Source organism: Pristiophorus japonicus, chromosome 18, assembly GCF_044704955.1.
Source record: "Pristiophorus japonicus isolate sPriJap1 chromosome 18, sPriJap1.hap1, whole genome shotgun sequence".
NCBI classification, from domain to species: domain Eukaryota; kingdom Metazoa; phylum Chordata; class Chondrichthyes; family Pristiophoridae; genus Pristiophorus; species Pristiophorus japonicus.
The window spans coordinates 87715096-87728816 of NC_091994.1; the positions used below are offsets into that span (position 1 = coordinate 87715096).

Sequence of the window (13721 nt, forward strand, 5' to 3'; positions counted from 1 at the left end):
GAGGGAGATGGGTGGGGGGGGGGAGGGAGATGGGTGGGGGGGGGAGGGAGATGGGTGGGGGGGAGGGAGATGGGTGGGGGGGGGAGGGAGATGGGTGGGGGGGGGAGGGAGATGGGTGGTGGGGGAGGGAGATGGGCGGGGGGGGAGGGAGATGGGCGGGGGGGGAGGGAGATGGGCGGGGGGGGGGAGGGAGATGGGCGGGGGGGGAGGGAGATGGGCGGGGGGGGGGAGGGAGATGGGCGGGGGGGGGGAGGAAGATGGGCGGGGGGGGGAGGGAGATGGGCGGGGTGGGGGAAGGGAGATGGGGGGGGAAGGGAGATGGGGGGGAAGGGAGATGGGGGGGGGGAGGGAGATTGGGGGGGGGAGGGAGATGGGGGGGGGGAGGGAAATGGGGGGGGGGAGGGAGATGGGGGGGGAGGGAGATGGGGGGGGAGGGAGATGGGGGGGGGGAGGGGAGATGGGGGGGGGAGGGAGATGGGGGGGGGAGGGAGATGGGGGGGGGAGGGAGATGGGGGGGAGGGAGATGGGGGGGGAGGGAGATGGGGGGGGGAGGGAGATGGGGGGGGAGGGAGATGGGGGGGGAGGGAGATGGGGGGGGAGGGAGATGGGGGGGGAGGGAGATGGGGGGGGGAGGGAGATGGGGGGGGGAGGGAGATGGGGGGGGAGGGAGTGGGGGGGGGAGGGAGATGGGGGGGGGAGGGAGATGGGGGGGGAAGGGAGATGGGGGGGGAAGGAGGGGGGGGGAAGGGAGATGGGGGGGGAAGGGAGATGGGGGGGGAAGGGAGATGGGGGGGGGGAAGGGAGATGGGGGGGGGAAGGGAGATGGGGGGGGGGAAGGGAGATGGGGGGGGGAAGGGAGATGGGGGGGAAGGGAGATGGGGGGGAAGGGAGATGGGGGGGGAAGGGAGATGGGGGGGGAAGGGAGATGGGGGGGGAAGGGAGATGGGGGGGGGAAGGGAGATGGGGGGGGGGAAGGGAGATGGGGGGGGGGGGAAGGGAGATGGGGGGGGGGGAAGGGAGATGGGGGGGGGGGGAAGGGAGATGGGGGGGGGGAAGGGAGATGGGGGGGGGGGAAGGGAGATGGGGGGGGGGGGAAGGGAGATGGGGGGGGGGGGGGAGGGAAGGGAGATGGAGGGGGGGTGCGGAGGCTGAACGGGCCGGGCCCGAGACTTCGGGCAGGGCCCGTCCACAGCACCAGATTTACAGGTAGTTGGTGTCGGGTCGGGTCCGGGGGAGCGCGGGTCCGGGGGAGCGCGGGTCGGGGGGCGGTGGTGGGTGGGAGGTCGGTTCGGTTCGGGTCGGGGGGAGGGAGGTCAGGTCGGGGGCAGGGAGGTCAGGTCGGGGGGGAAGGGAGGTCAGTTCGGATCCAGTCCGGGGGCGGGGCAGAGGGGGAAAGCAGGAGTCGGGTCCGATCCGGGGGCGGGGGGAAGCGGGAGTTGGGTCGGGTCGGGTCCGGGGGGCCGGGGACGCGGGGAAGCAGGAGTCGGGTCGGGTCCAGTCCGGGGGCGGGGGGAGGGGGCGGGAGTCGAGTCGGGTCGGGTGGAAGCAGGAGCTGGGCATGGGAGGAGCCTTATTCACGCAGCCCCAGTGAGGCCATTCGGCCAGGGCTAGGGGCTGCGTGCTTCGGCCCTCCCACACAGTTTTGGGCGCCTGGAGCTACTGCACATGCGCATCCACTGTAGCGCATGTGCAGAGGTCCCGGCACAGTTTTCAGCACAGGGACCTGGCTCCGCCCCCTACTGCTCATGCTACGCTGCGCCGAGCTGCAAACGACCTGCAGGGAGCTAGAAAATCTGGAAGTTTGTTTTAGGCGCACTTTGTGGCGCGAAAAACGGGCGTCCAGGTCGGGACTGCGCCGTTCTAGGCGCGGCTCGAAACTTGGGCCCTATGTGCGGCACTCTCTCAGCATTATTGTAACACAACCAGAATTTCACTACCCAAAACCAATAGCTACCAATCAAGGCACTTCTTTGCTCCAGCAATTTTGCTGAATTAATAGTCCTGTACAAAAGGGGTTCGTAACTTTTTAATCCTCATGAAGCCCTTCTGCAGATCTCCATTTCCAACAAAGTGAAAGAGTGGCTAATCACCTGAGACCAGGGTTCATATCCAGCCCAGTCTGCTCTGCTTGCTAGGACCCTATATGAAACGTCCAGGGTCTCAACCCAAGTTCTAGATAACCGTAATACACGCTACATAAAACTCTGATCCAGTGCTAAATCCGAAACCCATTCTACAGTGGCTATAAAAATGCTTGATCCAAGCAACAAAGAGGTCACTGCAGTGCAGCCGGGGAGTGAAAGACCAGTGAACTGATCATCTACACTGCACGCCCTTCTCCAGGAAAACCGCTTACATTTCAAGTTTCCCTCCTGTGTCGCAGTTCTGCTTAGTTTTGAAATTACAGAACTTGGATGAAGCAACTCCTGCAGACACTACAAGCATCTCTCGCAACTTTCCAGGCAAGACTGCGAAAGGGGAAAGACAGAAAAGCAAGAGACTGCTTTAAAATGCTCAGCATTGTAGGATACTGCAGGCGCTTCTCTCAGGAGACAGCCACATGAACTGCCCAGCCAGTAGTTAGTCACAATAAACATCCTGCGCCACTCCCTAAACTTTGTTCTGGGTAGCTCTCATTTTTGCTTGCAGCCTTTCCCACGAATGACTTCTCTATGAACGAACTATACTCGTGATGCGTACCCCACATCAGGCGGCCCCATTAACCCACAGGACATGCTCCCTGGACCACAAAGCTGGATTCCCTGCTCCTCTGCCGCACCGATCGATCATTACTCTACAAATATAACTTTAAAACAATTAAAAGCTTGATCAAAGTGTCCTACCCACAACCTCCATTGTGAAGCGGAGTGCCAGAATAATGTTCTGCCAGCAGGGCTCACAGCTGAGCATCTAATTTCCCATTGATTATTTTACAATGAGCAAAGTGTCAGGTCTGGTCTCTCTCCCGGTTAGGAAATAACACATTCACAATATGACAAGCTCTTTAGCAGCACGCTCAAGCTCAGTTGCTAGGAGACATTCATATCCTTATGCTTGTCACCTTAGAACATGCTTATTACTGAAACCCTTCCTTGTAAAACATCCTCATTTGTTGCTGGCAGTTCCCAGTTCCTTCATCTTTTCGTGAAAATTCAGTGTTTAGATTATCTGTGCAGCTGCATTATCATAGCAGACCGGATAAGAGCTGGCCTGGGTGTTTTTGACCTCTACTTTAGCGCATTTTAAAATGCCATAAAAACTCTAATATACAAACAGTGGCCATTTCCCAAGTCGCTGCTTCCTCACTGCGGTATAGCTCTACATTGCCCAAGTGGCTGTTCCTCACGTAAACCTAGATATAGGGTGTCCAAACTACAGATGCCGGCTATATGTATCCTGCAAGTTGCCTGCAAATTCCAATCTGATGTTCCCGAGACTAGCATCTATATCTCTAGGGACACGCTGACGCTTGTACTCGCACAGTGCATTCCTCCCTATTTTCATGTCAAAGCTTTTGATCTGTCAATGTGCACTTAAAGGAGAGGTTAAAACTCTCGTGGTAGCTGGCAGTGAGACGTATGCAGAGAGATAGTCTGGGATGAGCACCGCTGGCTTTATATATTTTATCTTGAAATTAGATGCCAAGGTGCTTTGCAAGAAAGGGAGAAATAAAAACAGGGACGTGATCGCCACATGGAAAAGTAGAGATGGGGGCATGAGAGAAAGAAAATAATGGGCCGGATTTTGCGTTGAGAATAACGGTGGGGCTATTTGCACTCACCGTTATTATGGAGTAAATGGGGCAGCAACATCAAGAGTCCGCACATGCAGAATTTAATCGCATAAATTCAGAAGTTGCTGTCCGATTTGTCCTGCTCCTCCACAAGCTTCGCTCCAACAGTACCTCACCGATAGACGTGACATTGAAATCCGTATGAGGACATGACGTTGCAGTAAGTATTCTCTAAATTACCCACTAAACATGCCAGAAAAAGTTAGGGCTGCTGTATTCAGATGCAAGTGAATTTGTAACGGCGCGATAAGTCTTAATACTACCAAACCACCTCTCTGGCACTAAAAATTTAATTTTACAAGCAAGTGTCTCATTCCTTCAGAATGTAATTATTGGTAAAGATTTTTTTTAATTAATACATTTTTTAAAACTTTTTCTTTGTCTCATCGTTCTCGCGCTTAATCCCATCTTTGTTTTCCTCTCATTATTTTGCTTTCTGTACATGATTTTGCAATGAATTAAATATTCTAATTTCTACTTCTTGATTTAACCTCTACATAGCTCAGTGAGGATTCTTCAATCTGATTGGTTGAAGAGCCACTCTGTTGCTTTCCCTGATCATCATAGTCAGTCCCTCGGAGTCAAGGGTGACTTGCTTCCACACTAAGGAGTCCAATACGGGACCTACGGGTCCTTTTCAGAATGGCAGACGGTAACTAGTGGGGTACCGCAAGGTTCAGTGCTGGGACCCCAGCTAGTTACAATATACATTAATGATTTATACGAAGGAATTGAATGTAATAGCTCCAAGTTTGCAGATGACACTAAGCTGGATGGCAGTGTGAGCGGTGAGGAGGATGCGAAGAGGCTGCAGGGTGACTTGGACAGGTTAGGTGAGTGGGCAAATGCATGGCAGATGCGGTATAATGTAGATAAGTGTGAGGTTATCCACTTTGGTGGTAAAAATAGGAAGGCAGATTATCTGAATGGTGACAGATTAGTAAAAGGGGAGGTGCAACGAGACCTGGATGTCATGGTACATCAGTCATTGAAAGTTGGCATGCAGGTACAACAGGCGGTGAAGGCGGCAAATGGCATGTTGGCCTTCATAGCGAGAGGATTTGAGTATAGGAGCAGGGAGGTCTTACTACAGTTGTACATGGCCTTGATGAGGCCACACCTTGAATATTGTGTACAGTTTTGGTCTCCTAATCTGAGGAAGGACATTCTTGCTATTGAGGGATTGCAGCGAAGGTTCACCAGACTGATTCCCGGGATGACAAGACTGACATGAAGAAAGACTGGATCGACTAGGCTTATATTCAATGGAATTTAGAAAAATGAGAGGGGGATCTCATAGAAACATATTAAAATTCTAACGGGATTGGACAGATTAGATGCAGGAAGAATGTTCCAGATGTTGGGGGAAGTCCAGAACCAGGGGGTCACAGTCTAAGGATAAGGGGTAAGCCATTTAGGACTGAGATGAGGAGAAACTTTTTCACTCTGAGAATTGTGAACCTGTGAAATTCTCTACCTCAGAAAGTTGTTGAGGCCAGTTCTTTCGATATATTCAAAAGGGAGTTAAATGTGGCCCTTACGGCTAAAGGGATCAAGGGGTAGGGAGAAAAAGCAAGAATGGGGTACTGAAGTTGCATGATCAGCCGTGATCATATTGAATGGTGGTGCAGGCTCAAAAGGGCCGAATGGCCTACTCCTGCACCTATTTTCTATGTTTCTCTGTCCAGCGGAGCTGATCGAGCGTGGTCAGTGCTTCGATGCTGGGGATGTTGGCTTGAGCAAGAAAACCGATCTTGGTGCGCCTATCCTGCCAATGGATTTGCGCAAAATCCTCGACGAGGCCTTGGACAACGTGGACCATTTTCCATATCTCGGGAGCCTATTGTTGGTGGTTAAGTAAATTTTAGTAAGTAAATTAATTTAAGGGTTAAGTCATGGCAGGAGAGCTCGGACCCGTGTCATGCTCCTCCTGTGCTATGTGGGAAGTCGGGGACACTTCCAGTGTCCCTAACTACAATGTGTGCAGGAAGTGTGTCCAGCTGCAGCTCCTGACAGACCGCATGACGGCACTGGAGCTGCGGATGGACTCACTCTGGAGCATGCGCGATTCTGAGAATGTTGTGGAAAACACATTTAGTGAGTTGGTCACACCGCAGTTAAGGGTTAGGACAGATAGTGAATGGGTGACCAAGAGACAAGGCAAGAGTAGGAAGTTAGTGCAGGAGTCCCCTGCGGTCATCTCCCTCCAAAACAGATATATCGTTTTGGATACTGTTGGGGGAGATGACTTACCAGGGGAAGGCACCAGCAGCCAGGTTCATGGCACCATGGGTGGCTCTGCTGCACAGAAGGGCAGGAAAAAGAGTGGGGGAGCTATAGTAATAGGGGACTCTATTGTAAGGGGAATAGATAGGAGCTTCTGCGGCCACAACCGAGGCTCCAGGATGGTATGTTGCCTCCCTGGTGCAAGGGTCAAGGATGTCTCGGAGTGGCTGCAGAGCATTCTGGAGAGGGAGGGTGAACAGCCAGTTGTCGTGGTACATGTAGGTACCAACGATATAGGTAAGAAGCGGAAAGAGTTCCTATAAGCTGAATTTAGGGAGTTAGGAGCTAAATTAAAAAGTAGGACCTCAAAAAGGTAGTAATCTCTGGATTGCTACCAGTGCCACGTGCTAATCAAAGTAGAGGGAGCAGGATAGTTAGAATAAATACGTGGCTTGAGCAGTGGTGCAAGAGGGAGGGATTCAAATTCCTGAGACATTGGAACCAGTTCTGGGGGAAGTGGAACCTGTACAAAAGGGACGGTCTGCACTTGGGCAGGACTGGAACTGATGTCCTGGGGATAACATTTGCTAATGCAGTTTGGGAGTGTTTAAACTAATATGGCAGGGGGATGGGAACTTATGCAGCAAGACAGGGCGAAGTAATATGGAGTCAGAAACAGATGGTAGAAAGGTAAAAAGCAATAGTGGAAGGCCGAGTAAACAAAGGCAAGAAACAAAAAGGGCCACACGACATCATAATTCTAAAAGGACAAAGGGTGTTAAAAATAACAAGCCTGAAGGCTTTGTGTCTTAATGCAAAGAGTATCTGTAATAAAGTGGATGAATTAACTGTGCAAATAGATGTTAACAGATATGATGTGATTGAGATTACAGAGACGTGGCTCCAGGATGATCAGGGCTGGGAACTCAACATCCATGGGTATTCAACATTCAGGAAGGATAGAATAAAAGGAAAAGGAGGTGGGGTAGCATTGCTGGTTAAAGAGGAGATTAATGCAATAGTTAGAAAGGACATTAGCTTGGATGATGTGGAATCTATATGGGTAGAGCTGCAGAACACCAAAGGGCAAAAAAATGTAAATGGGAGTTATGTAAAGACCTCCAAACAGTAGTAGTGATGTTGGGGAGGGCATCAAACAGGAAATTAGGGGTGCATGCAATAAAGGTGCAGCAGTTATCATGGGTGACTTTAATATGCACATAGATTGGGCTAACCAAACTGGAAGCAATACAGTGGAGGAGGATTTCCTAGAGTGCATAAGGGATGGTTTTCTAGACCAACATGTCGAGGAACCAACTAGGGGGGAGGCCATCTTAGACTGGGTGTTGCGTAATGAGAGAGGATTAATTAGCAATCTCGTTGTGCGAGGCCCCTTGGGGAAGAGTGACCATAATATGGTGGAATTCTACATTAGAATGGAGGATAAAACAGTTAATTCAGAGACCATGATCCAGAACTTAAAGAAGGGTAACTTTGAAGGTATGAGGCGTGAATTGGCTAGGATAGATTGGCGAATGATACTTAAGGGGTTGACAGTGGATGGGCAAAGGCAGACATTTAAAGACCGCATGGATGAACTACAACAATTGTACATCCCTGTCTGGCGTAAAAATAAAAAAGGGAAGATGGCTCAACCATGGCTATCAAGGGAAATCAGGGATAGTATTAAAGCCAAGGAAGTGGCATACAAATTGGCCAGAAATAGCAACGAACCTGGGGACTGGGAGAAATTTAGAACTCAGCAGAGGAGGACAAAGGGTTTGATAAGGGCGGGGAAAATAGAGTACGAGAGGAAGCTTGCAGGGAACATTAAAACGGACTGCAAAAGCTTCTATAGATATGTAAAGAGAAAAAGGTTAGTAAAGACAAACGTAGGTCCCCTGCAGTCAGAATCAGAGGAAGTCATAACGGGGAACAAAGAAATGGCAGACCAATTGAACAAGTACTTTGGTTCGTAATTCACGAAGGAAGACACAAACAACCTTCCGGATATAAAAAGGGTCAGAGGGTCTAGTAAGAAGGAACTGAGGGAAATCCTTTTTAGTCAGGAAATTGTGTTGGGGAAATTGATGGGATTGAAGGCCGATAAATCCCCAGGGCCTGATGGTCTGCATCCCAGAGTACTTAAGGAGGTGGCCTTGGAAATAGCGGATGCATTGACAGTCATTTTCCAACATTCCATAGACTCTGGATCAGTTCCTATGGAGTGGGGGGTAGCCAATGTAACCCCACTTTTTAAAAAAGGAGGAAGAGAAAACAGGGAATTATAGACCGGTCAGCCTGACATCGTTAGTGTGTAAAATGATGGAATCAATTATTAAGGATATCATAGCAGCGAATTTGGAAAAAGGTGACATGATAGGTCCAAGTCAGCATGGATTTGTGAAAGGGAAATCATGCTTGACAAATCTTCTGGAATTTTGAGGATGTTTCCAGTAGAGTGGACAAGGGAGAACCAGTTGATGTGGTGTATTTGGACTTTCAGAAGGCTTTTGACAAGGTCCCACACAAGAGACTTGGATAGGTTAGGTGAGTGGGCAAATGCATGGCAAATGAAGTATAATGTGGATAAATGTGAGGTTATCCACTTTGGTGATAAAAACAGAGAGACAGACTATTATCTGAATGGTGACAGATTAGTAAAAGGGAAGGTGCAACGAGACCTGGGTGTCATGGTACATCAGTCATTGAAGGTTGGCATGCAGGTACAGCAGGCGGTTAAGAAAGCAAATGGCATGTTGGCTTTCATAGCGAGGGGATTTGAGTACGGGGCAGGGAGGTGTTACTATAGTTGTACAGGGCCTTGGTGAGGCCACACCTGGAGTATTGTGTACAGTTTTGGTCTCCTAACTTGAGGAAGGACATTCTTGCTATTGAGGGAGTGCAACGAAGGTTCACCAGACTGATTCCCGGGATGGCTGGACTGACATATCAAGAAAGACTGGATTAACTGGGCTTGTCTTCACTGGAGAGGGGATCTCATAGAAACGTTTAAAATTCTGACGGGTTTAGACAGGTTAGCTGCAGGAAGATTGTTCCCAATGTTGGGGGAGTCCAGAACCAGGGGTCACAGTCTAAGGATAAGGGGTAAGCCATTTAGGACCGAGATGAGGAGAAACTTCCTCACCCAGAGAGTGGTGAACCTGTGGAATTCTCTACCACAGAAAGTTGTTGAGGCCAATTCACTAAATATATTCAAAAAGGAGTTAGATGTAGTCCTTACTACTAAGGAGATCAAGGGGTATGGCGAGAAAGCAGGAATGGGGTACTGAAGTTGCATGTTCAGCCGTGAACTCATTGAATGGCGGTGCAGGCTCGAAGGGCCGAATGGCCTACTCCTGCACCTATTTTCTATGTTTCTAACAAGGCAGACATCAACTACAAAATCTAACACTGTCTTCAGTGCAGCCTTCGGTCGCCTGAGGAAGAGAGCGTTTGAAGACCAGAACCTCAAACACCGGCACCAAGCCTATGGTCTACAGGGCAGTAGTGATATCCGCCCTCCTATATGGCTCAGAGGCATGGACTATGTACAGCAGACACCTCAAAGCGCTGGTGAATTACCACCACTCTGCCTCCGCAAGCGATAAATATTGATCAGAACACTGCTCCACTGTGCTTCTTCAAAATAGTGCCACGGGATCTTTTACGTCCACCCACGAGGGCAGACGGTGTCTCGGTTTAACGTTCCATCTGAAAGGCGGCACCTCCGACAGTGCAGCGCTTCCTCAGTACGGCACTGGGAGCGTCAGCCGAGATTTTTGTGCTCAAGTCTCAGGACGCATAACCTCATGACTTAGGCGAGAATGCTGCCAATTGAGCCATGGCTGGCACTGTAAAAATGAGAGTTACTTCTCTCTTTTGTGGTAACCTTTAGTATATAGTTCATGAACAAAATGTGGTCATTCGTCTACACAATTTGATGAAGTGGTGTTGCCGGATTTCATTCTGCCACAAAACAGCTTAAAATAGATTTTTTTAAAGTTTTTAAATACATGATGATTCAAGTGCATTTGTTTACATACAAGCTGAGCTTTGCAATAGAGCGTTATTGCACACAGACAGCACTGTTCAATGCGTCAGGTTTTGCAGTCATCTACAACATAGGCCTGGTTACATGGGCACATGCCCCATCTCCCAGACAGAGCACAGCTTGCTTTTTTTTAAAAATAAGAATGAATGTTTGTGTTAGTCACGATGAGGGATGTTCAGTGTTTAGGAAAGAAACACTTTACATTTCAGGCACACACATCAAGCATTCCCAGGTCAGGTGCAGACCAAAGTTCCTTCTATTCAGCACCTCAGCCCCAAACTCCTGTGCTTCCACCCGGGAAGACAAGGCTCAGTGTTTAGGTTGCTAAAAGCATCGGCTCTACCCCAATCAGAAACCTATGAAAAAGTGGGTCTACAATTATTCTGTTGGACTGAGAAAGGAAAGAAAACCTTGCATTTATAAAGCACCTTTCACAACCACTGGATGTCCCAAAGTTCTTTACAGCCAATGAAATACTTTTTGAAGTATAGTCACTGTTGTAATGTAGGAAACGCGGCAGCCAATTTGCGCACAGCAAGCTCCTGCAAACAGCAGTGTGATAATGACCAGATAATCTGAATAGTGATGTCGATTGAGGGATAGATATTGGCACATACAGACATCGCTTTCCCAAAGCCTGAACTTCAGAGGCCCGTAGAGTAATGTCTGTCAATCTAGTGCCAAATTTAGGGGTAGTTTTATATTGTGGGCCCCGTACATTCTGGGAAATATGGGTTGATGCTCAAGGAACAGTAGCTCAGGATCAACAGAGACCCGAGTTGGCCCAGTCAGAAATATCAACTCAGGGAATAGAAAACGTAATCTTTCATCAATAACCAAACACATCACAACACAATCAGATGGCCCATAATAAACCTATCAATAGGATAAATATTACAACAATCATACCAAAACCCAGTCAACGTAACCAGGGCATGAACCCATCAGTTCCATATTTTTATTTTCATGTATTTTAACAAATATAAAAGCTTGTAACAGTGTTGTCACCCCAGGCTTATTTAGAATATAGGTGCCAGTTCATTATAGAGAAATAAAATCACACTTAAGCCCATACACTTTAATGGTGTGAGACACCCTTAATTCATCGCTTCAAATTGTTCACTCCATCAGTGACATACTTTTAAACAACAGTACATCACCAGCATTACAACAGTGGCTTCACTTCAAAAAGTAATTATATGAAGCACTGGGAGACAGGGAGCAAGTGGAGATCAACAAGTACAGGGATGTTGAGAAAGTGGGACCTGGCATGCAACAGGATGTGGGTAGCGTGCCCCCACACAGCACACTGGGGTGTACTGAGATATGCAATAAGGTGCTATATACAGGCCTCTCATTATTTCACCTTGCTCCAAATGCTCTTTCTAAACACAACCCAAATTATAAAGAACAGAATCTATGATTGCATTGCTATCTGTTTTGATTCCCACTCCAATAGACACAGCATAGATTCCTGCCATTGCTCTTTATTGAGATCTCCCAGCCAACACTGCACCATCACTCTTCAACCTATACAACAGTACACGTGAAAACACACACGATAATAGTCCAGAGAAACCAAAAGCAGTACCTGATCCACATGTAGTATCCAAATCACCTGCATTACTCATTATACAGAAGGGCAGTGAACCCAGTCACTCCTGTTCTATGACTCATCACCTGATCCAGTTACATCTCAGATCTGTAGACAGATCCAAGCAGAGAACATCTGGGCATCATTTATAGACTCATTGCTCCAACTTGCAGACTGATTGCATACCACATAACTTTCAGGATCAAGAACACCATTAACCATTATCAAACATCGTATGGCATTTCACATCAGAGAGATGATTGAAAGCAGATTCAAAACAGTTTTGTGGAGGCTTCCAGGTGCAGGGAGAGTAGCAAAGCAGAGCAGTTTAAGGAGGGAGTCCCAGACAGTAGGGCTAAAACAATTGAAGCTCTGCCAATTTGGGAGGGGGAATTCAAGAGATGCCAGAATCTGAAGACTGTGGGACACAGACTGCAACATAGGGTTGGAGGAATCGGCAAATGTATGGCAGGTGAGGTCATGGAGGACTTGAAGACAAATGACGGACAGGGTGCAAACAGAGATCAGCAAGGACTGGGGTGGTGGACAAGTGAAACTTAGTGCAGGACAGGATGTGGACATTTTACCTACTCAAACCAGCTGTCAGGACACAAATTAATTTTAAGTCTTGATTAATCTATGGAATAAATTGCCCAAGGAGAAAGATTATGTTGGTAAATTCAAGCCCTGGATTGATATTTGGGGAGAAAACAATTAAGGAAAACAATTAAACATTGCGCCCAGATAGAAAGCTCTGGTCTCCAACAGTCTTGTACATTCTTATCTATTCTTGAATATCCACTGCATTTGAAAACAAATTTGGTAAAACCCAGAGAATGTACACACCAAACAGAATTACTGATTTCTTTGGTTCTCCAGTACCAATGTTGACAGTCATAACTTAGCATGTACAGGTGCTGCAAAAACTGCATCCATGAATAAACAAGAAACTTGACTTCAAAGCTACCAGCTCAGTATTTATCAGGATTGAACTGCCCCAAACATGGATTAAATGATAATGGTGTAGAAACCATGTACATTATCTAATGGACCATAATTGTTCGCCTTCGTTGTCAAGCATTTTAATATTTAGTTAATTAAAACCAAATGTACTGCAAAGTGAGAAAACTTAAACTGTGCTTTCTTAAAACCTACCTCTTCAACTGAGCTTTCAGTCACTTCCCTTAATTCTTAACCCCACCCCCCACCAAAATCCCCATTCGTATTCAAGATACCTTGGGATCATTTGCTATAATTAAAGGTTGATCAAGCAAGGATTCAAATAAAGAAATAATTGTCTTCTATTGAAGAGTGAGCATCGAATACTGATAGCAGCTGTGGAGAGTTTGCCGGGAGGAAGAGATGTTGCCCTGGGCACTGCCAGCTGGGGTCGACCCATTGCAGCATCTCCTGGAAGCCCCCGGGTTGCTAAGGAGTTGCTGGGTGCGGTGTGAGTGCGGGACCCACGGGAGGGAGGGACAAGATGCCCGACCCCTGTCTCTGTGGGAGGTGGCTCTGGGCCAGACTCCCTCCTGCCGAGACCCCGGGCTCTTTCTCTTTCTCCCCCGCCCGCCTTACCTGAGCTCATCTTCGCCCGGCCGCTTGCTCATCGCGCTCGCTGGCTCTCCCGCGGCGTGCCACGTCATCACGCACACCGCTCCCGCGAGCTCGTCCTTTCCGGGTTCCCACCCGCCTGGGCTGCGCATTTGCCAGGATTGCAAAGGCATTTGGAGTGATTCTTTATGGGAAAAAAACAAAATGCCACATGCTGTAATCATGGGAGGCTCTATTTAAATAATACTGCGAGTAATCACTACTTCTCAGCTTATCACCAAATATAATTGCAAATAAACTGATCTAATTTTTTTTTATTCGTTCACGAGATGTGGGTGTCGCTGGCAAGGCTGGCATTTATTGCCATCCCTAATTGCCCTCGAGAAGGTGGTGGTGAGCCGCCTTCTTGAACTGCTGTAGTCCGTGTGGTGAAGGTACTCCCACAGTGCTGTTAGGGAGGTAGTTCCAGGTATTTGACCCAGCGACGATGAAGGAACAGT

The 13721-nt window shown here is 48.4% G+C and overlaps 1 protein-coding gene across 2 annotated transcripts in view; it reads right to left on the bottom strand.

The window, feature by feature from the left end:
• Positions 1 to 13280, bottom strand: part of atp13a2 (ATPase cation transporting 13A2) — a 91577-nt gene extending 78297 nt beyond the window's left edge. For both annotated transcript variants that reach the window (XM_070860243.1, XM_070860242.1), the window contains exon 1: positions 13246 to 13280. In XM_070860243.1, the coding sequence (XP_070716344.1) occupies positions 13246 to 13255 (10 nt within the window). In that variant the 5' untranslated portion in view covers positions 13256 to 13280. The remainder of the gene's footprint in view (positions 1 to 13245) is intronic.
• Between the last annotated feature and the right edge of the window lie 441 nt (positions 13281 to 13721).